Source organism: Cucurbita pepo, chromosome LG16 (genome assembly GCF_002806865.2).
Source record: "Cucurbita pepo subsp. pepo cultivar mu-cu-16 chromosome LG16, ASM280686v2, whole genome shotgun sequence".
In the NCBI taxonomy this organism is placed as follows: Eukaryota; Viridiplantae; Streptophyta; class Magnoliopsida; order Cucurbitales; family Cucurbitaceae; genus Cucurbita; species Cucurbita pepo.
Window position 1 is genome coordinate 8,355,085 of NC_036653.1, and position 23,252 is coordinate 8,378,336.

Here is a 23,252-nt window from a genome sequence, read left to right on the forward strand (position 1 = left end):
TTCCCGAAGACTCTCAATTTCTAAACTTCATTTCCTTCGCCCTCTCTCTGCTTTGGCAGTGGGATTATGGTCTCCCCACTCCACTCTCCAACGCTAATCCTTTCACACTCACCTCCTCTGCACGTGAACCTCAGTCAACACTTCAAATCTAATGCCTCCATTCCAATGAATGTGTTGGGACTTGGGAGTTCAACCCATTACTTTCACAAACATTACTCTATCAAATTAGTGAGTTAGATTTGTTGCTTATCAAGTTTTTTCCTGTTGGATCGGTGAGTGATTGAAATTGGTTATTGGATTTATGAATTTGGTTGTTGGAGATCACTAAGTTAGCATTCATTCATGGATTGCGAATTCTTTATTTGAAATCATAATAAGTTTGGATGATGTTTTAAAACACTTCAAAAAGTGTTGTTTTGCTTTGAAATTTAAGCCTTTTTCTTATGCCCTTTTCACACTGCTCACACTGTTCAATGAGTCGCTTGTTCTTTCAAATCCCAAGACTTGTGATATCTATGTGTGTCTCTCTCTCTCTCTCACCCTTTGTTTGGTATTTTTATTTTTCTGATTGTTTAGTCATTCTGGCAAGTGATCTTGGCCTTGTCCTTTCTTCCACTCACTTGGGAGTTCCTCTTTTATTTATTTTATCTCTTTTAATTTCGGTGTGATTTGTCCAATCTCTTCTATCTTATTAACTTTCAATCACTTCTTTCTCCCTCCCTCTCCTATATATATATATGAGGGTGTAAACAGTCTCCGGAGCATAACCATCAACAAGCATGACTGATCCCTACTCCATGCTTCACCCCTACTTTTCTTCTTATTCTTCTTCTTCTAAATCTTACTCTCCTTATCATGATCTCTTCTCTCTTTCTTACTCTAATGATAACAATACCCTAAAAAACACATCCTCCTCCTCCTCCTCCTCATTCACAACAACCCATGGATCATTTTCTCCTGATTCTTGTTCCTCCCCTCGAGTCCTTCCCCTTTTAAGCTTGAGCCCTGCAAGGCATGATCAAGAACATCACTCCTGTAGGCCTTGTGAAGACGAGGAGGATGAGGAGGAGGAGAGCGTTACTGTTGCTTTGCATTTAGGGCTTCCAACTCCTCCTTCTTCTGATCTGATTTTGAGGCTCTCTTCAACTGAGATCTCAGACAAGGAAGACCAACAAGAAGCTGTCCCTGTTGTTGTTCCTAACTACTACTCCTCCTCTACTGCTGGACTCAACAAGGGTCAGTATTGGATTCCCACTCCTGCTCAGATTCTGATTGGTCCAACTCACTTCTCTTGCCCTCTTTGCTTCAAGACCTTCAACAGATACAACAACATGCAGGTACTATCAAATCAACCAAAACCCAGATGGGATTTTTGTCCTTCTTCACCTTTCTGATTCATTTTCATAATATTGCTGAAAAAGACCAAAATTTTCTTCTTTACGCCATATGCCTCCTACTCTTTTGCAAATTTCTAGACTGATTTCAGCCTTTGGCTTTTGTTTTTTGTTTGATATGTTGGAGTGAGTGACTAGGATAAAGAATATATATACATATATTTGCAGACCCTTTAGGGCCCCCTTTCTTTTTTTTTTTTCCTTTTTCTCTCATGAGATTTCTCATTAGGTGTATGTGTGATCAAGTTTCATGCATGAGATTTTGGTTAATTAACTCGTAAGTCATGACATATATCTTTTGGGTGCATGGTTATTCTAGTTTTGGGGATTTTCAAAAGATCAGAACAAATCTTCCCCTGGTCTATTTCAGAATAACATCAGTAAATCCTCCATCTTTATGTGATTGAACAACACAGCACCCATTTTTCTCTTTTGACATTTTGAACTTCGTGTAATTTAGTAAACTTTGGCAGTCGTCTGAAATCTAACTCATAAATTATTTGCTCCAAGTATTTGTAGCTAATTCAACACCAAAAGGAGGAATCCCACGTTTTCGAGAACAACGAAACCCTTTTTTTGCTTTTCCAATTCCCTTTGACCACCATAATTGATTCGGAGGTCGGATATCATTTATGACGTTGAAAACTCCTGAATCTTTTGCCTAAAAAGACAGAGAGTTATGATATATATACAAGAAAATTTGTATCAAGGGAAATGAACATGATCATATTCTGTCAGTGCAACAACTTTTCTGTGTTTAATTTCAAACCAAATGTTTGAAGAAGAAGAAAAAAAAGAAACCCCCATAAATATATACATAAAATAATTAAGATTTGAAACCCTATCTGAAGATCATGGGGTAATTTGGCAGATGCATATGTGGGGGCATGGATCTCAATACAGAAAAGGGCCACAGTCACTAAGAGGAACACAACCAACAGCGATGCTTAGGCTGCCATGTTACTGCTGTGCGCCAGGGTGCAGAAACAACATAGACCATCCAAGGTCCAAGCCATTGAAAGACTTCAGAACCCTTCAAACGCATTACAAAAGAAAGCATGGAATCAAGCCATTTACATGTAGAAAATGTGGGAAGGCCTTTGCTGTGAGAGGGGACTGGAGAACTCACGAGAAGAATTGTGGGAAGCTTTGGCATTGCACTTGTGGCTCTGATTTTAAGCACAAGAGGTCTCTCAAAGATCACATCAAGGCCTTTGGACATGGCCATGCAGCTTATGGGATTGACTCTTTTGACGAAGATGATGAGGCAGCTTCTGAGATTGAACATGATAATGACTTGTCTCTAAGGAATGGAGATTGATATGATAATGCCAAATGTTTATTGTGCCACCTGCCTGGGTTCAATTTTTTGCTTGTACTGTCAAGTTGGAGTTATTTTCAATTATTGTTCTTTTCACCAATTAAGTGCCTTCACTATATTCTTGGATATGGCTAGGGTTTTATTCTTCTATCCTCATTTTCATTCAAACCCAATAATCCAATAATTTATGTGAAATACTACATTGATTGGAGAGTAGAACGAAACATTTTATATGGGAGTGGAAACTTCTCACGAACAGATGAGTTTTAAAAATCTGGAGAGAAAACTCAAAAGAAAAAAACTCAAAGAAGACAATAGGTAGGACTGGTGTGCTTCAATTTTTGTACTATTCTTGGATATGGGTAGGGTTAAAGTGTACTAGTTAGATATGATATGATATGATAGTAGAGGATAAATTGGTTTGGATGGTTTGATGTAATTAGGTATGATACAAGATAGCCAAAACTAGGTACTCATTTAAAAGCTTCGACGGTTCATTCTTTTTCTTGAATGATTGGGGAATGGTGTAAAGGACAAAGGCATTGCGTCCAAAACATGAAGGCATCGCTTACACGCAACTCAAACATTTATTTTCAACACACAACTCGCCCATCTTAAGTTTCCTTTCTTGATCACTAAAAATTACATCTCTCCCACACACCAAATTATTGGATTCCCTCCATGATTTAGGCCTTTAGGTGAGCTTCAGTGATCATAGTTAACCACAACTCAACTCAGGGTGAAAAAAAACTTAGTTAGAGGAACTAAAGATTAGGCAGCTAAAAGAGTTTAGTGCAGCAATGGGGGAAAGGAATAAAAGGGTTTATTAAGGGGAGGGATTGTGGGATATATGGAGGATTTGATGATGTGGGAGACAGGGGAGAGAGAAGGGTTTATTGAGATGTCATCTCAGGGAAAGAGGGAAAGAGGGAAAGAGGGAAAGAGGAGTGTTAGAATAAGAAATAGGTTGCAGTAGTTATTAAGGGATAGAGATTTTGAAAGTACAAATGAATGGTGATTTAACACAACAGTAAAAGAACTAAGTATAAATATATGCGATTCTTTTCTTTTCTTTGTTAAATCTGTACATTTCCAGTGTTCTGTCGCAGCGCTAATAACCATCTGTCTGCCATTCAGACATGATGGATCCATGTTTCTTTTTTCTTTTTTCTTTTTCCGTTTTTCTTCTTAAGGTTCAAATATTATTAATTTTAAATCTTTCATCTCTTGTTCTTTCAAATGTTCTGTTCCGTAATGTCAAATGTTGGAAAGCATGCAACTGGGGAACGTAGAAGAGAAAAGGGAGTAAGAGGAAACACAAAAGTAAAAAACTTACCCATTATTATTAATCTACTTTTTGATTAATCGAAAAGATGCCCTTTTTCCCAAACCAGATTTTGATGCCTTTAAGAGCTTTTAAGATATATGTATATAATATGATCTTAAACTACATACAGACAAATATGCATGGGGTTGCTTTGGATGTTGGGTTTGCATCTCTTAATAGTTGGGTCCTATGAAGTGTGAATTGAATGATCGGTCCATCCACTGTTGAAACATTGTTGAATCTAAAAGGTTTCTTTTTCCTCTTCCCAATAAAGCTTCAGTTTTGTTTTGCTTTCTGTATCTTTTCTTGGATGAAAACACACACACTCTCTCTCTCTCTCTCTCTCTCTCTTTCTTAGGTTTTGATCATGTTGAGTCACTTTAATTTCTTTATCCAACTTTGAATAAAATACAATCAAATGAGCCTCACGAAAGTTATGGGAATAGACAGCTTCAATCCCATGAATCTCTTGACGCACCATTATTATTATTATTATGCCCACTTTGTTAAAGTTGACAAGATTGGAATCCCTCCTGCTCTCCGTCTGCACATCTTTCAATTTGCATTTGCTTTCCTTTGAGATGCAAGCCCACAGGCCCTCTCAGCTAAAAACTTGGACGGTCCTAAGGAAGAAAATTTTAACAAGTTGTTCTCTTCATAAGGTCACATATCAGAAAGTAAGAGAGAATGATGGGGCCATCCAAATAAAGCATAGATACGAGAATGAACACAGAATTGAGATCAACAAGTAAACCAATTACATTCATTTTTCACTCTGATAAGGTGAAGAGTTCAACTTTTTACACGGAATTGGCATTTTTATGGAAGGGGGCTGTGTGCTTGTTGAGGCAAATGACAAGTAACACAGAAATGGTAACCCTTTATTCCCCATGTTCATTTTTTTCCAGAAAATTTACAACACAGAAATGGCAAGGAACAGAAGAGACAGGTAACTACAAGCTCAAATCCTCCGGCAGGCTGATTTCCAGAAAATAAAGACTGCAAAACCAGTGAGATTGTGACATTAGATACATTATAAATCAAGTAGAAAGAACAAAGCAGCATATTGTTGAAAGAGCCAAATGCGCGTCCAACCAACTGTTTTTCTTTCATTTTCTTTTTTATCCCTTAACAAATGAACAAGATTCAAGATTTAGCAAGTGAAAGCTCGTAACTACTTCAAGTATGCTTTTCACAAAATTATTCGACATCAGGCAATAACCTGGGTGAATTACCCTTGTTCAAAGAATCTTTCGTTTTTTACTACTCTGGCTTCCATTTTCCTCCTTCCCTGGAGGCAGGGTGCTCAAGAGTGAAAGTGGAATTGAAGCAATAATCATTAGCATTCCATAAAAACTCAAGCTCACCGCTAGCAAATATTATTCTCTTTGGGCCTTCCCTTCCGAGCTTCTCCTCAAGATTTTTAAAACACATCTGTTGGGGAGAGATTTCCACATCCTTATAAAGAATACTTCGTTCCCCTCTCCAACCGATGAGAGATCTCACAATCCACCCCTCTTGGAAGCTCAGCGTCCTCGCTGGCACATCGCCCATTATCTAGCTCTGATACCATTTATAACGGTCCAAGCCCACCACTAGTAGATATTATCCTCTTTGAGCTTTCTCTCAAGGTTTTTAAAATGCGTTTGCTAGGAGAGGTTTCCACATACTTATAAGGAATGTTTCGTTCTCCTCTCCAACTAATGTGAGATGTCACACATTGAAACAGAATCCATGGTAGAAAGCAATAGGGGGAATTTAAAAAGTTAATTCACTTTCACCTCAGCAAGGATCATAAGGTTAAGTTGTTTTCATCAGTTCAAATTTTAATGGATACCAGAGCAGATTGTCATTAACATAACTACATAGAAGGCTGTGAATTTTAATGGAAAAATTTGTTTAAAATGCAGGAAAAGAAAAGGAGTAATGCATCAAGATGGTCGGCTACTTATTCCCATGTTTTCTTACCTTGCAGACATACAAGCCATTCCTAAGAAGACGACCTTCACAGCTTGCTTCTGTCCAGCATAATCAAATGCCAAAGGCAGCATTTCATGCAGAGTTAGGAACGCCATTATTCCGCCAACTGAAAGCATGAAATAAATAGAATAAAACAATGTCCAAAAGATTAAAAATGTCTTCCTTCAATTTCTATTCAAGTACTCTGTTTTGCCATACCAGATCCTAGTAGACCTTCCAGAATTTCAGGACTCAAGCTGCTTGGAAATAAGTAGGCTGCAGAAAAAATGCAGTTAAATACTGAACATTCCATGTGTCCCCTTCAAGGCATTGGTTATACAAGTCCCAATTTAAACACCATATAACAAATCTGCCAGTATTATCAATGCATTTGGTCGAAATAGATCATACTTTAAGCCAGTAAATGATATCACTATCTAAACTTGATGTTCACACATCACTGACGGCACTTACTCTTACATTATAATAATGCTGCGTAACACTTTGGAAATCCAGCTTACATTTTCAGCGAAAGAACATCTAGATTCAGCGTCTCTTTAGTGCAGTTGGACTTACCTACAATTACAACACCGAGGGGCTCAGCAAAACCAGAGAGAGTAGCCAACTTGAATGCCTGCCATTTGCTGAGCATAAAAAACAACAAGAAATTAACCATATTCAACCCTTTAAATTGGACAAGGTAAAGATGTGAAAAACATGCAAGTCTAAGCCCACAAATAGCAGATATGTCCTATTTAGGCTTTCCTTTTCGGGTTTTCCTTCAAGGTTTTTAAAACGCGTCTGTTAGGGAGGGGTTTCCACACCTTTATAAGGCATCATTCTCCTCTCCAACCGATGTGAGATCTCACAATCCACCCCTCTTGGAGGCTCAACGTCCTGACTGACACATCGCTCAGTGTTTAAAACCTTGAGGGGAAGTCCAGAAGGGAAAGCCCAAAAAGGACAATATTTGCTAGTAGTGGGCTTGGAAGACTTGAGAGGTAATGACAACGGCTTGAACTAACAATATTTGGGGTAAAAATTTCGTAGGTGACCAACAACAAAACTTGAACCCATCATCTAAATGTTTCTAAAACTTACAATTTGATTGAGGGAAATTCATTGGAAATTGAGTCAGTCGACAACACATTTCATATGAGAGGAAATGATTAACGAAAGCATGAAAATTTTGAGTTACCCCAATTCATAACATAAACTCAAATTATTCACTAACCTCTGTGTAGCAAAATAAACAGGAAGCGCAACAGCTATACCCTGCATAATATTACAAGAGTCAAGACCTAACATAGATAATTTCCATGTGGCATTTCCCTAAATTTTTATCCCACCAGCGTCAATCAAAGCCCAGATAAACTGATGGATAGAATCATACCAACGAGAGGCACTACTAAATATTTATTCAAATACTATCTGGTTGCACCCAGCATCAGGTTATTAAGTCCAGGTAATCCAATGAAGAAAAATGCTAAAAATGATATGGACACCTATTTCCAGAGAAAAGCATAATGTAGGCTATGTAACAAGAAAATAAATACCTCTGGTATGTTGTGCAAGGCAATGGCTAAGGCTAAGTTTAGACCAACACGAAGGCCCTACATAAAATTAAAAAGAAATTGATTGGTGTCAGCAATTATAAGCAATAGGGCTCAGAAAAACCAAAATTTTAACTATCACCAATGAAAATATTGAATTCAATAGGGCTCGTTCATGTCATATGCTTCTAATATAAATGAATAAGCAACATTCCAACATGAAGGCATTTACAGTTTTGTTAAGCAGAAAATAAATACCTTTTATGAAGTTTATTATTTGAGTTCTTTAAACTGAGATCAAACTACATTATCCCATTTCAATTTAAGAAGGGTTATGCTGAGGTGTACCTTAATTGATCCAAGAAAAACAGCCATTCCTTCTGGAAAATTATGTAAACTTATTCCTGCATTTCATTAGACTAAATTAACGATGTTCTTACTTCTTGGACAAATTGTTAGAGAATATAAACTTGTACCATTTATACATGACAGTTGTATATGTATATACCTATTGCTGTTATTATGCCACTGAACAGAACCTGACGGCGATGCTTTTTCATAATGTCCTTCCCCCCTTCATCCTCGTCCTATTATCCAACATAGAGTCAAACTCTAGAGAAATTAATATTACTCTTTCTAAGAATGCTTTACCGAGCAGAAAGTGAGTTTAAAGAATAATTACAACCTTCTTACGTTTGCTATCTGAACCAGGAGCAAGTGTGGGTTCTGGGATAAAATGAGCAACAAATGCAAAGAAGATAACACCTGCAAAAAACTGCAGTACGGATAAAAAGACACTTCATGAATGTACAAGTACTGAAATCATTCAATAAAGACTCATGACATGTATCAGATGAAATGCTGAATAATTACTTACCCAAAGATTTCCTTTTAAGAATCCAATTGAGTTAATCGCATTATGAGCTAAATCCAGGAACGAAATGCTCAACATTAAACCTGCAGCAAAGCCCTGCATTTCAGACTCGGTGATTTAGACTAATCCATAGAGTGGAACTGACTTTAACATATAAGTTAATGCCCACATGGTAACAAAATGATGTATTTAACAACACTCCAAAATTCATGCTAAATTACTACAGGTTGGATTCAATCTCAGAAAATATTCCATTCCTTCGAAGATGGGGAAAAGGAACAGGAGAGAAGAAGAAAAGGCACAGTTTCCACCTTCGTTAAAGGTAAGGCAGTGCCCCTTTCTTCATCTTCTTCTTCTTCTTCTTCTTCCTTTTTCTAATCTAATTTTACACTTTCTTTCTTTCCTTTCCTCTCTTTTTTTATTTTAAAATTTTCTAAAGAGATTGAGGAAGAATCCACATGGTCCCACATAGGCACACCGAGCTGTAAGGAATGATATAATCATATAGTAACGATAAGGTAAGGGTGAAATTTGTATTCAATTTTCATGGACAACGAAGTAAAAATAACAGATAAGAAAACGTTTAGCCTTTCATCACCACCAATGATCAATATTCTAGGATTGATTTATGCTAAAAAGCGATCCCCCATCCCCAAAAGAATCAAAAAAGGAAACCTCCAAGCATCACCTGTAAAAGACCGAGCATCTTCAAATTTGGGGCTCCGCTAAGAATCACAAAAAGTGCACCTGTTCCAAATGTTATGAATAGAAATGAGTCTGATGCTTTAAAATGCTGATGGACCAGAAGTGATATGAAGGTGTCAAGGCTCGATATGGACACTATGCCACTAAAATTGTAAATAATTAAGTTCCAAGCCCCGTACAGAGAGAGAGGAAAGAGACCGTGCTGGTTCTTCTTTGTCAAAATTAAGCATGGATAATGGAAAGTTGGGAAGTAACGATTGTGTACAACAGGACTCATAAAACTAATTTCACACAATGAAACAAAAGAAGTTGTGGAAAATAGAAATTACAAGTTAATCATACGAGACCAATGAATGAATTCAACAAGGCCGTGAGAATATGACTTTGAAGTGCTCTTCTCTACAAGAATGGGCACTGTAGCCGGTGAACAAAAACGGGGGTAACTGGGTTTTCAGCAATGAAGAAAATGGTACAAGATCTGTTCTATAGGGTTATACAACTGTGTCCTTGAGTTCTAAGAACTCAGAACTAGAAAACGATCATCTATATAAGAACAGCAGTAATTTTCCCAGGATTCTCAAAAGCCGACTTCAAAACCTCATAACCAGATAGATATATTCTAACCATATAACATTCACGATTTCGAGACTGTAAAGACTAGATAAAGAACAATCAACCACAACTAATTTGCCAAACATCTGTTTACTTCTTGACATATCGAATCCAAGAAACGTTTCATATTAAATTTGGTCTCAAGGCCCAATTGACAAATACTTCAAAGTGTAACCAAAGATAACCAAGAATGAAGAACAAACGAAAATAAAAAAAGAAACAAGAAAGGAAGAAAAGAAAACCCAGCCAAGTATCCAGTGAGGTCCGCTAAGAATCCATGAGATAATTCTGAATTGAAACCAGAGCCACAGAGCATATAACGAGAATAAACTTGACTAACCTAGAGAAGTACTGAATCCCCCCACAAGCGAAAGTGCAAGAGCTACCAACACCTGAGAAGCCATGGAGGTCTTCTAGAGTTGTATCCCGGATTCAAAGGCGTTGGTGAGAAGAGTATGGAACCCCCAAAATGACTCGAGGGCTTTGGAAACCTTCCAAATTCAGAGAAATTGGCGACAGAAAGCTAACAATCGAGAGAGAAATGTTGAAGAGATATTACGCGCGCAACTGAAGCAGATGACTGAATTCTGCAAGCGGCGAGGAACTTGCCGCCGCTACAGAAGCACTATATAATAGGACTAGAAAACTATTTTGTTGTCTTCTTTAGTTGCAAAATGGATTAGAGGAATTTGAGTGCGCGAGTGCGCGCGTGTGAGAATCTTCGCTGGCGAGAAGAAAAGATGTTTAGGAAAATCGTTCAAGAAAGTTCGCACTTTTTGTTTCAGTTTGGGTTTCGGTTACCTTGCTCTATCCAAATATTATCTGTGTAATTCCACCTCGACCCTGATTTTCTTTTGTCGTTTCATTGTATATTATTATATACATTAGAAGCCGGGGTTGGTTATACTTCCCATGGGATTCTGAGTTCTTCGATCGAGATTAAAGATTCGTCTCTCGGATATATCCTTCGTCAGGTTAGGGCTTATGGTCTGTTCCTCCTGTTGCCTTCTTTGAATGCTCCTTTCGCTGGTGAAACTTTTGAACTGTGTTGTTCTGTTGTTATGTACAAACAGAGTGGGGTTATTTTTTTTTTAGTATTTTTGTTGGCTACTGATTGGTGTTTCGTGGTGTTGCCAAGCTGTGTATGCCATTGAAACGTATTCAAACTTCATATGATTCTATATGGTGATTGAATTACAAGTCTTGTATACAGTTGGGTTGCTAGAAATGTAGAGAACATGGCAGTGGTTATGAAATTAAGCTTCAAATTATTGGCGAACAGAGGTTTAAGAATTCTTCAACGAAGGATGGGAGAGGGGTATCTGAAGAGATTGGAACTTAGGCTTGCTGATTTCCATCTTCTTTTATCCTACTTACTCTGCTTAAAAGTTCAATGGCTGAAAGATGAATGTGGTATAGTACTTTGTTGTTTCCAATCTCCAGACAGGACATTGGTCTAACTATCTCATTTCAAGCCTATCTAGCATTAGTTCATTTCAAGATGAAGCATGGCCGTAAAGAATTTTGTAAAGAATTTTTGATTACCAGCATAAACTTATCATATCAATGTCTTGTGGTATACTTTTGGAATAGTTGTGAGTTGAGAGAACCAGAGTGATATATATAGAAGTTTATAGGCGTAAATGATAATTGGTATTTGGAGCCAATCTCTGAATATATTGCTTCCTACTTCCTTCAACTATAATTTCTTTCTATGCATCATCCATTCCAAACTGGGACATGAGAAAGATTCCTGAGTTTTGAATATTAACAGGGTACGAACGACAAGAAATACAATATGTTCACCAACCTTAAGCATTGTGCACCACTCTTTGCCTTTTTTGTTTAAAATTGCATCTTCTTTGCTTTTTGAGTATTTTTTTTGAGTGATTTTAATGCAGTATACTCTAAAAGATGGATTCCCATCATGAGGCTGGATGCCAAGCTCATCCGGAGGGTCCTTTCCTGTGCATCAACAACTGTGGCTTCTTCGGTAGTGCAGCCACTAAGAACATGTGCTCCAAGTGTCATAAAGACGTGATGCTGAAACAAGATCAGGCTAAGCTTGCTGCTTCATCTGTTGAAAATTTTGTCACTGGATCGTCTAGTAGCTTTAAGGAAGTGCTCGAAAGTGTTAGCAATGATGCCATTTCTGTGGAACCAAAGACTAGTCAATCACATACGATGCCAGCAATGGGATCTGTGGAAGGTGAGAAACCAAAAAATGAGGGTCCAAAACGTTGCAACTCTTGCAACAAGCGTGTTGGTTTAACCGGGTTCAATTGTCGGTGTGGTAATGTATTTTGTACACTTCATCGTTAATCTGACAAACAAGACTGCCCCTTTGATTACCACATGGCTGCTCAAAATGCCGTATCGAAAGCCAACCCTGTTGTCAAAGCCCAGAAGCTCGATAAGATCTAGATTTCTCAGTACAAGTATGCGTCCTAAATTGATATTCATATCCAGCTGTGAGATGGCTTCTGATTTGCTGCAAATCTATGTATTCTCGCATTATGTTCATATATATGTTGATGAGATTACAGTTACAATATATCTGAGCTGTGTTCTGGTCTTGCATCAACTTGGGAATCTTCTCCCTCCTTGTTCTCGGCTGAACTACCAATCGAAATAAGTTCAGCTGAAATTACTTTTGGAGACAAATAGAAAATAGAAGCTTCAAGCTGAAAACTTGATCTCTCATTAAGCATAGCCTGTTAATTTGCATTAAACTTCGAGCACGATTGTGAATGTCAGATAATGTTTTGTGGAAAGTATTTTTTGCAGCGCAAAAGAAAGATTCTGGTTTTGGTTTCCAAGTTGAAAGGAAGAAGGAAGAAGGAAAAGAAGGTTTTGAGTTGTATTCAGAAAACATGAGGATCGCCAATGGGCTGAAACAATGAGGTGTGCACACAGTTGGGTTAGTTGCAGGTTTGTTTTACAGCCCAAGAAATGGGTTTGATGAAGTGTTATATATATCTTCTTTGATGTTTGGTTTATTATATATGAATAAGCTTGAGATTTGAAGTGCACGTCCCAAGGAGACAAGATCAAATTATTTAGTTGTAGTATAAACATAATTGCATAGTTAAATTAGGAGTGGTCCTCCAGGTTTGTGAAGAATTGATGAACTGTGAAAGAATGCATAGCATAGCATATACCAAAATGTAGAAAAGAATGGAGAAGTGAAGAAGCATTGTATGTATATAAACATAATAATTATAGGAAGCAACGGGTTGGGTTGGGTTGAGTTTAGTTTTGTTTAGTTTTGTTTAGTTTTGTTTAGTTTTGTTTTGTGGGAATTGCATAGAACGAGACAATGCGATGCACATGCCCTTCCAAGATGCATGTCTCGTGGGAATTAACAATTTTGAACTCACCTTCCAATTCTGTCGACCTCATTTTTTCTTACCGCCTGTCATGCAACTTGCTCTCAACATCTTTAAATAATCAAATCTCATCACTTCTATTTCCTTCTTCATCAAATTACTCCATCATTCTATGTATAAATTTGTAAACTCAAACATGGTCCAAACACTACAATTTAATTACCATTTTGTCCACCGGTGGTCGAGAGCTGAATATAACTCGGGATTTGATGCAATTTTAGTTTCTTAATCCATCTCTATCGAAATAAATAAAAGTGACATGATGAACACATTGATGTTGTGATTAGAAATATAAATATGTTTGTAAATCAAATAATTTATGAGTAATTGATGCTGGTTTTTTATATGTATTTTTATGGGTACTATGAAGACTAATACTAAGATTGCTCTAATTAATGTGGCCATTATGAATGATCCCAAGAAACTTTTATTTTCTTTAGTATATCCCAAGAAATAATTAAAACTTTGAAAATAAAAGTAAAAATGTAATTGAGGTTTGAATGAAATAGTAATAGGTGTAGATGGACGAGAGTGAAAGAAGGCAGTAAAGCAAAGCGTTTGTGATGAAACCCTAACCCTAACCCTAACCCTAACCCTAACCCTAACCCTAACCCAAAATGTTGAATAGAATATGAATATGAATAGAAGAATTGGTTTGATGGGTTGTTTGGATTCGAGGCGACACGAGCACTTTCCCGGCGATTCCTCCCAGTAGGCATCGGGAAAGTGTCCCCCCAAATACTTTTTCCCTTTGATGTATGGGTTCTCGTGTGCCTGTTTCTCCATAAACGCCCTCTTCTCCTCTTCTTATTTACTCTTCCTATCCTTTTTTCCCCCTCCTCTAAACCCCTTTTCCCATACACAATCAATCAATCAAAACAAACAAACAAACAAACAAACAAACAAACCCATTTACTTTCACACTTGCATTCTGAGTCAGTCAACGCAAACTTGCATTACTAACTAAGAACAAACAAATTCTCAGCTTTTAACTCTTTCTTCCCTGACACTGGAGAGGTTTGTCAGGACCATACCTACCTACACATGGATTTCCTTTCCAATTCTTCTCTTTTTATTATATCCGGAAACGAGAAAAATAATAATAATAATAATAATAATAATGAACCCTTCCTTTTCTTTTTTAATATATATATATATAGAATGTGATTGTTCTTGGGGGGTCTTTGAGGGGTCCGAATACCGATTAGGTGGTCAACATATTTAAGCTTGGGGAGTCCCGCTGATTCTTTTTTGCTTTTATTAATTTCACTCAACCCCCCCTCCCTCCATTTTCATATTCCTCACACCCCATGCTCTAGTTTTCAACTACGGACTAACCCTTTCACCACCACATCAAACTTAATACGTCCCATGCAGGTGGGTTTCTTTCTTTCATCCTTCTAAACCGATAAAACCCTTTTTCAAGTGAACATGATATGATATGTGATATGAAGGAGAGAGAGAGATTGAAAGTTTACGTAATAGTATTTATCTCGAGAGAGAGAGAGAGAGAGAGAGAGAGAAAGATATGATTTTTGAGTGTGGCAATGCTGGGGTTTGAGGAGTCATAATTGAAGAGATCGAGGACGGGAGTTCCAATATTCCAAGTTGGTGAGAGAGAGAGAGAGGGAGAGAGAGAAAGATTGGATTTTTGCAGTTGGAGTTGAGGATTTGTCTGAGTGTGCAGACACAAGGATCTCAACTTCAACTAAAATAATGTAACCTTCTTCTTTATATATAATTATTTCAAATGCTTTGGAAAGGGTAACACCATACTACAACACCATTTTCTCTCTTCTTTTTCTCTCTTCTTTTTCTCTCTTCTTTTTCTCTTCCTTTCTCTTCTTCTCTCTTCTTCTCTCTTCTTCTCTCTTCTTCTCTAAATAATAATAATAATAATAATAATAATAATAATAATAATAATAAATGCTTAATTAATTCATTCATTTTTGTTTAAATTAAGTACTTTGTATCTCTCTCAAATTCTCTTTTTAGCCTCTTCCCCTTCCTCCCCACCTTTTCACTCTGTCTCCTCAATTACATGCTTCTCTTCCGAGCCCTTAACAAACAACCAAACCCTAATCTACACTCTTTTTAAAGGGTAACCCTAATCCCCTCTATATATTATCTCAACTCTCTTGCTTTTCTCTTCTCTCATATTACTTTGTTGCAATGGAATTTCCCCATTTTTTCAGGCTGAACAAGAAGAACAATAAGAAGAATAAGAAGTAGGAGACGAATATGGGATCCATGAACTCCAACAATTGGCTTTCCTTTCCACTTTCACCCACTAATCCCTCTTTGCCTCCACATCTTCAAACACCAACTCATGCCCATCACTTCTCTTTGGGAAATTTGGAGAATGACAATATGGATATCCCATTTCAAACCCACGGTAATCATTTTCATCCTATATTTCTTTTTTTTTTTTTTTTTTTTTTTTTTTTTTTTTTTTTTTTTTTTTTTTTTTTTTTTTTTTTTTTTTTTTTTTTTTTNGAGGTGAAGTTCCGAAAGTAGCAGACTTTTTAGGCGTAAGCAAGGCAGAAAATGAGGCAGATCTCATTGGGTTTAATCAAATTCATGAAGCGAATGATACGGATTACTTGTTTCCAATCACAAGATTGGTTCCTCTTCAACAACACCCAACACCCGCGGCTTCTCCTATCAATATGGACTCTACTACTAACTACGACCCTCAAGATAACTCCAACAGCTTGCAGTCTTTGACACTTTCAATGGGCAGTGGGAAGCCCTCTACTTGTGAAACCAGCTCCACCCCTGACAATGCAAACAATAATACCACTCTCGATGTCACTCCTAGAAGAACTTTGGACACTTTTGGGCAAAGGACTTCAATTTATCGCGGAGTGACCAGGTATTGAATGGTTATGGGTGTGATGCTATGTTAAATTTGTGACTTAATCTGAGCCTTTGTACGGTAAATTGTAGGCATAGATGGACGGGAAGGTATGAAGCACATTTATGGGATAATAGTTGCAGGAGGGAAGGGCAGTCGAGGAAGGGTCGCCAAGGTGAAACCTTTTTTTAAATTAGACAAAAACAAAAAAAAAAAAAAGTTATAAAGGCTGCACCTAACTTTGTTTGACTTTCTTACATGCTGATCTTTGTCTCTGCCATCATCTGTGGAGCAGTCTATTTGGGTGAGTGTTACTTTTGTTCCCATCACTGTCCCTGTCTATATATTTAATTTGTAATTGAGGATTAAATTATTTGTTTGAAATGATGGGCAGGTGGGTATGACAAAGAAGATAAAGCAGCTAGGGCTTATGATCTTGCTGCATTGAAGTATTGGGGAACATCCACCACCACCAACTTTCCTGTAATCTACCACTTTTCACACTAATTTTTAACATTCATGTTGTTATTATTATATAACATTTCCAAATTTCATGAACTATTTTTTTCTTTTCTTTTTTTTGCAGATTAGTAACTACGAGAAGGAAGTTGAGGAAATGAAGCACATGACAAGACAAGAATTTGTGGCTTCCATTAGAAGGTGGTTCTACTTCTACTTTTAGTTCTATCATTGTTTCCTCTTCAGATTTGTTCTAAGCATACGTATGTTTGATTTCAGGAAGAGTAGTGGGTTTTCAAGGGGCGCGTCAATGTATCGTGGAGTTACAAGGTTCAATATTTATTTTATTTTATTTTATTTTTCATCACAGGAACTCTATATAATTAAGTGTATATAAATATATATATATGTGTGGGCGTTAAAATAGGCACCACCAGCATGGGAGATGGCAGGCTAGGATTGGCAGAGTGGCAGGAAACAAAGATCTTTATTTGGGAACCTTCAGTAAGTTAGTTAGTTAGTTAGTTGTTAACTTTATATCTTTGTTATGGTATAGTTTTGATGGATGGATGGATGTTGGTATGGGTTGTAGGCACGGAAGAGGAGGCAGCAGAGGCATACGACATAGCGGCCATAAAATTCAGAGGGCTTAATGCAGTCACCAACTTTGACATGAGCCGTTACGACGTGAAAAGCATACTAGAGAGCAACACGCTCCCAATAGGCGGCGGTGCTGCCAAACGTCTGAAAGAGGCACAAGCCATCGAGTCGTCTCGAAAGCGGGACGAAATGATTGCGCTTGGTTCCTCCTCCTCTTTCCAATATGGAAGCTCATCATCCTCTAGTAATTCCTCCAATCACAGGCTACAACAACAACCACAACAACCCTCTTACCCTCTACTCCAACAGCCTAATTTGAATATGGACCACCATCACCATCACCACCACCACCACCTTCAAACCCAGCCTTTCCTCTCTCTTCAAAACCACCACGACATTTCTCAATACACCAACGATCCCTCCTCCTTTCACCACTCTTCTACTTACATGCACACCCAACTCCAGCTTCACCACCACCAATCTGATAATGCCCCTTATCCTAACAACAACAACAACAACAACAACCATCAATTCTACGGCGGCGCTGGTGGTGGCTATCTTCATAACCATCCGGGTTTGCTCCATGGGATGATCAACATGGGCGGCGGTGGCGGCGGGGGAGGGTCTAATTTGGAGAGTAGTAACAACAACAATAATGCGTTGTCCAGTGCGAATCATTTTGAGAATCCTAATAATAATAGTAATGGAGGGTATCTTGGGAATGCATTTGGGATGGGTTCTACATCGGCCACCGCGAACAACGGCGCCCCAGCTGAAGAATACGCACTGGTTAAGGTTGACTATGATATGCCGCCTAATGCTGGTGGGTATGGTAGCTGGTCGGGGGATTCGGTACAGGGTTCTAACCCTGGGGTTTTCTCCATGTGGAACGATTGATATATGATTATAACGAATTATTAATGCGGTGGAGGGGGGGAGGGTGTATTTTTTCTTTTTTTCTTTTTTTTTTTTCTTTGCTTCCTTTTTTGGGGTTATTGATTAAGAACTGGGATTCCATTTTCCAAATGTAAACTCTTAAAAGTATTTAAGAGTAACGGAATGTGTGTTTTTTTCCTTGAGAAGAACATAGACACAGCGGCAGCATCGGCGACGGTGACGGGAAGTAGCGGCGGAGAAGATAAAAGCATAAAAAAGTGGTTCTTAAATATTTGAAGATGTGTTTGTGTGTTTGTAATGACTGTATCCATGACCCTTATATTTAACCTGTTCTTATATTTAACCTGTTCTTATATTTAACCTGTTCTTATATTTAACCTGTTCTTATATTTAACCTGTTCTTATATTTAACCTGTTCTTATATTTAACCTGTTCTTATATTTAACCTGTTCTTATATTTAACCTGTTCTTATATTTAACCTGTTCTTATATTTAACCTGTTCTTATATTTAACCTGTTCTTATATTTAACCTGTTCTTATATTTAACCTGTTCTTATATTTAACCTGTTCTTATATTTAACCTGTTCTTATATTTAACCTGTTCTTATATTTAACCTGTTCTTATATTTAACCTGTTCTTATATTTAACCTGTTCTTATATTTAACCTGTTCTTATATTTAACCTGTTCTTATATTTAACCTGTTCTTATATTTAACCTGTTCTTATATTTAACCTGTTCTTATATTTAACCTGTTCTTATATTTAACCTGTTCTTATATTTAACCTGTTCTTATATTTAACCTGTTCTTGACGCCTATATCTCTCCATTTTATTCCAACTCCTTCGTCATTCGCCTAACAACAACCACAACAAGCTTCTATTCTGATGGCCCAAAACTTATGTGGGCTGGATACCTACATTCATTTAATCTCCTAATTAATTCCCACTAATATTCATTCATAAAAATATTACTTCCAAATTGGAAAAATAATTGGGTTAGTACAATGTAAATAATGGTTGAATTATTGAATTAAATGGGAATGAGTAAATAATGAAGAATTGGCGTCATCATAATAATTACAAATTGCAGAAAAAGAAAAAGGGTTTTCAGTCATTATATTTGGGCAGTGCATCATTCCAGCAATTAATACACACTCGCATGTATTATAAATATATAAAGTCAAGCAAGTTGATGTGATGCAGGCAGCTATGATGGTGTACTCGTGTGACACCATACACCACAATATCCTATCATATCCTACCAAAATCAACCTATAAATTGGAATCATAATGCAATAAAATGATTAGTAAGTGTACCCGATATTTGAACTCGATACGGTCAAATATTTGGGGAGGTGGCCTTTGTGCTGCTTCCCACTTATAGCCCATTATCCACTCACTTTCTTTTTTCTTTCCTATAAGATATCATAAATTAATTTCCATACTTTTTTAAATAAATAAATAAATTCAAATATTTAAGTTAGACATTTATAAACATTTTAAGGCCTATTATATAGAAGGAAATAGAATTGAAAAACAGAGAAACAAAAAGGGACGATCTTTTTTAATGGTGAAATCATGGCCGACAAGTGCAACACCAAAGTGTATTTAGCTTTTACCTTTTAATTTCTCTATTTAGTTTTTCGCCCAAAAACCAAATGATGCTCCGACAGGAATACATTTTATGATTTTCCATAAACAATAATAAGTGGGGTTTTTCTGTCCCTAAAAATCTATCACTTCCTTTTCTATTTACTACTCTTAATTATATTTCACATATATATTCTTAAATTTCATTATATATATACATATAAATCCAATGCGTTTCGGTAGCTTTTTTTCTTCTTCTTCTTCTTCTTCTTCTTCTTCTTCTTCTTAACGTTGGTTGAATGATTGTTATTTTATTGATCATACAGTGATTATTACAATATTTTAATTTCTATAAAATGTAAAATATTAAGGGCGGCACCTAAATTAATTAAAATTTCAGTCGAGGACAGCCTAAAGGGTGAAAAAGACATTTGGGAGTCTGAATTTTGTATATATAGACCTCCTTTATGTAGCTCATTAATTAATTCAAAGTTGCTTACAAAATGTACTTTATTAGTTTCACACATGCTGATGCCCTTTTCTTTTTCTTTTGTCCCATCCTTTAAATTATATGCTATTTTTTTCTAACAGATGCTAATTAAACCTTTTGGTTGCGGGAAAATAAAATGTTTAATAAAAATTCATATTATATCATATTTCACCCTCAATTTCTAATTACATATAATTCAGTCACTGATTTGAACCAAAACAATATAAAAATTATAAAAAATCTGATAAAATCATAGACACATGAAATGTAATATTAGTTTTATAATATCATATCATATCATATACCAAGTATTTAACTTTTTTAAATTTTAAATAATTTTGTTTTTATTTAATAATAGAGGATAACCTAATCCTATAGCCTATGCGTTCCCTACTCAACTTTGTTGATGGCTTTCGGTTTTTAAGGGATTAGTTGCTTGACAATGCATTCACTATTTGAGTAGTTTTAATTCAATTTCAAATATAGAATTGACAAAGAAAGAAGACAAGGCCGTGTGAATTAAAAAACATTGCTTCTATTGTGCCATGTTGTCTTGGTGCCAAAATTTCAAATTAAATTTTTGAGGTGGGTTTTTATTTATAAATACACGATATTTCACTTAATTAATGTGAGACTTTAATTAGTTAATATGAGACTAGTCGAACTGCAAAAACAGATAGGTAGGACGGAATGGGGAGGCATGTTTTGTGAAATGGGAGATGTGAAATGTCATCCCATCTCTGATATCGATACCGCTATAGCCCTTCGGATCAACGACCAATCTTTTTTGTTTTTTTTCCCCTGTTTTTATGGGCTACACGTGTGCCCCAGTATTTGTTTTAAATTTTGAAATTCTTCACTTTAACCAGCTCATGACACTCCTCAACACATCTCTACGGCTGGGTGGCTGCCTTTTCTCACTATTTATTTTTTCCCATTATCATGTCACTAATATCCCTTAATGAAGGAAAAAGGAGTGTATAATCTCTGTATGCTAAAACTAAAATATATGTAGCTTAGCTGAAGAGAGAAGGGAGTCGTAGTAGTAACTGAAGTGTGAGAAACTCCAAAAGGAGCGTAAAAAAGGCGCAAAATACGCCCAATACCAACAAACCCAAATGCCCTCCTATAAATGCCAATCAATCATCTCTCTTTCCTTCCATCCTCTTTCCTCCCAAGCTTAGACATGGATTTGGATCACCCATCCGCGCCAGACCTCGATCTTCACAGTCTCGGGGCCCTCAGGGTACTCGGAAAAGGAGCCATGGGGACCGTCTTCCTCGTCCACCACCGCCTTGCCGATGACCCTGCTCATTTCCCCTTTGCTCTCAAGGTCGTCGACAAATCCTCTTTTGTCTCCAAGCTCGACGCGGAGCGCCGAGCCCGTTGGGAGATTCAGGTTCTTTCTCGTTTGTCCTTCCCTAAACCCCACCCCTTCCTCCCCCACATTATCGGTTCCTTCGAGTCCGACGAATTTTTGGGCTGGGCCCTTCCCTACTGTTCTGGCGGCGACCTTAACGTCTTGCGTCACCGTCAAATGGACCGGGTTTTCTCGCCCGCCGTCATCAGGTTCTATTTGGCCGAGATAGTCTGTGCGCTCGACCACCTCCATAGCCTGGGCATCGTCTACCGAGATTTGAAGCCGGAGAATGTATTGATTCAACAATCGGGTCACGTTACCCTCACGGACTTTGATTTGTCGCGTAATTTGACTCGCAGAACAGTAAATGACGTCGTCTCGCTTGATAACTCCGGCCACGAGAAGCCGACGGTGGTCGTCCGGCAAAAAAACCGGCGGAAATTGACGCGATGGTTCATGGCGACCTCCATTGCTAGAGACGGGTCAAGGAAGGCTAAATTGGCTCGGGTTAGCCCTGTGAGCCGTCGGAAGCCGAGTTTCTCCAACGGCGAGCGGTCGAACTCGTTTGTCGGAACAGAGGAGTATATTTCGCCGGAGGTCGTTCGAGGCGAGGGACATGAATTCGCCGTCGACTGGTGGGCCCTGGGGATTCTCACGTACGAGATGCTCTACGGGACGACGCCGTTTAAGGGGAAGAACCGGAAAGAGACGTTTGGAAACGTTCTGTTGAAAGCTCCGGAGTTGATCGGAAAGCGTTCGGATTTAACGGATTTAATCGAACGGTTGCTAGTGAAGGACCCCACCAGGCGGTTAGGGTACGTACGCGGCGCATGTGAGATCAAAGAGCATGCGTTTTTTAACGGCGTTAAGTGGGACCTATTAACGGAGGTCATGCGTCCGCCATTTTTACCCCCTGACGAAGAAACGGAGTTGACGAAGAATCCAGCGCTCGGTGGTGTGGGTATAACGGAATACTTCCATAGACAGAGATCCCCGGCTTCGTTTCCACCATCGGCGTCGTCAACTCCGTCGACCTCCTTCAGTTGGGAGAATAACAACAACAAGTGTTTGACGGAGTTCTGACACACGTGTGGCGGGGTTGCACGCGTAAGAGTTCGATATTCTTTGGCCTGTTTGTGTAGTTTTAGACTTTAGTGTACATAAATGGAATAACCCGCCAGTAGACGAACGTGAAAATTGATAAAAACACTAATGCGTTGTTAAGGTAGAGATTCATTTGGTAGCAACTAAATCATGAATGCTTAATGTAATTGAATGGAAGGAATATCACGCGCTAGGGAGGCGCGTGTTTTCCCCCCCGAGTTTTAATTTCCCCTTTATGTAATGCCTTATGCGTTTCCTTCCCTATGAAAGGGGAGAGGGAATCAAATTCCTTGACGTTTCTTATAATTCATCCAAACAAGAATTGTTCTTGTTTTCTTCAATGTTAAGTTTGCCACAAAAAATAATTTTTTCTAATACCCTTTTAAATATAAATTTTTATTTTTATTCCTTTTCAAATTTATAATCATAAATGGAAAATTGGTAGCGAAAGGTAAGGCAGAAATGCAAATCTATGATTATTCACGTGTTGGCTATTCTCGTAAAGCAAGGAAAGAATTTGATGCGTTTTTATTTTATATTTGTATTAATTAATGTAAGTGGCAGTAGAAGGGGATGAAACAAAAGAAATGATGTAATTATTAGAAAAATGAATAGAGCAGCGGTATGAAAGGTTAGGAGAGGTAATAGGGGGTATGAGTAGGAGTGGGAAAGAAAAGGCGAGCCCAGCTTTTACTTTTAAATTGGCGCCACATTAATTTAAGGATGGAGCTTATCATATCATTGCCTGACAATTTTTTT

At 37.6% G+C, this 23,252-nt stretch overlaps 4 protein-coding genes and 1 pseudogene across 5 annotated transcripts; 4 read left to right on the forward strand and 1 right to left on the reverse strand.

The window, feature by feature from the left end:
* Positions 1-721: 721 nt before the first annotated feature.
* LOC111777780 (zinc finger protein WIP2-like) lies at positions 722-2,810 on the forward strand. Its single transcript, XM_023657493.1, has 2 exons — positions 722-1,337; positions 2,266-2,810. Exons 1-2 carry the CDS (start codon positions 780-782, stop codon positions 2,713-2,715), a joined length of 1,008 nt encoding a protein of 335 aa, XP_023513261.1. The 5' UTR covers positions 722-779; the 3' UTR covers positions 2,716-2,810.
* Positions 2,811-4,777: 1,967 nt separating this feature from the next.
* LOC111777894 (zinc transporter ZTP29) lies at positions 4,778-10,365 on the reverse strand. Of its 2 annotated transcripts, none has more exons than XM_023657625.1 (12): positions 10,086-10,365; positions 9,117-9,175; positions 8,432-8,524; positions 8,240-8,329; positions 8,063-8,141; positions 7,903-7,958; positions 7,558-7,614; positions 7,236-7,276; positions 6,578-6,645; positions 6,221-6,277; positions 6,011-6,128; positions 4,778-5,041 (listed from the first exon to the last, which is right to left on the reverse strand). In XM_023657625.1, exons 1-12 carry the CDS (start codon positions 10,147-10,149, stop codon positions 4,996-4,998), a joined length of 828 nt encoding a protein of 275 aa, XP_023513393.1. In that variant the 5' UTR covers positions 10,150-10,365; the 3' UTR covers positions 4,778-4,995. The 2 variants fall into 2 exon arrangements, with proteins under 2 accessions (XP_023513393.1, XP_023513394.1); XM_023657626.1 differs by having other exon boundaries at positions 8,432-8,511; positions 10,086-10,101.
* Positions 10,366-10,574: 209 nt separating this feature from the next.
* LOC111777895 lies at positions 10,575-12,325 on the forward strand (annotated as a pseudogene).
* Positions 12,326-15,186: 2,861 nt separating this feature from the next.
* LOC111777806 (AP2-like ethylene-responsive transcription factor PLT2) lies at positions 15,187-17,947 on the forward strand. Its single transcript, XM_023657526.1, has 11 exons — positions 15,187-15,235; positions 15,330-15,529; positions 15,634-16,009; positions 16,084-16,166; positions 16,287-16,295; positions 16,386-16,474; positions 16,578-16,651; positions 16,730-16,780; positions 16,878-16,954; positions 17,043-17,645; positions 17,739-17,947. The coding sequence occupies exons 2-11, from the start codon at positions 15,376-15,378 to the stop codon at positions 17,945-17,947; spliced, it is 1,725 nt and encodes a 574-aa protein (XP_023513294.1). The 5' UTR covers positions 15,187-15,235; positions 15,330-15,375.
* A 3,076-nt stretch (positions 17,948-21,023) lies between these two features.
* LOC111777482 (serine/threonine-protein kinase UCN-like) lies at positions 21,024-22,705 on the forward strand. Its single transcript, XM_023657107.1, has one exon. The coding sequence runs from the start codon at positions 21,162-21,164 to the stop codon at positions 22,470-22,472; it is 1,311 nt and encodes a 436-aa protein (XP_023512875.1). The 5' UTR covers positions 21,024-21,161; the 3' UTR covers positions 22,473-22,705.
* Positions 22,706-23,252: the final 547 nt, after the last annotated feature.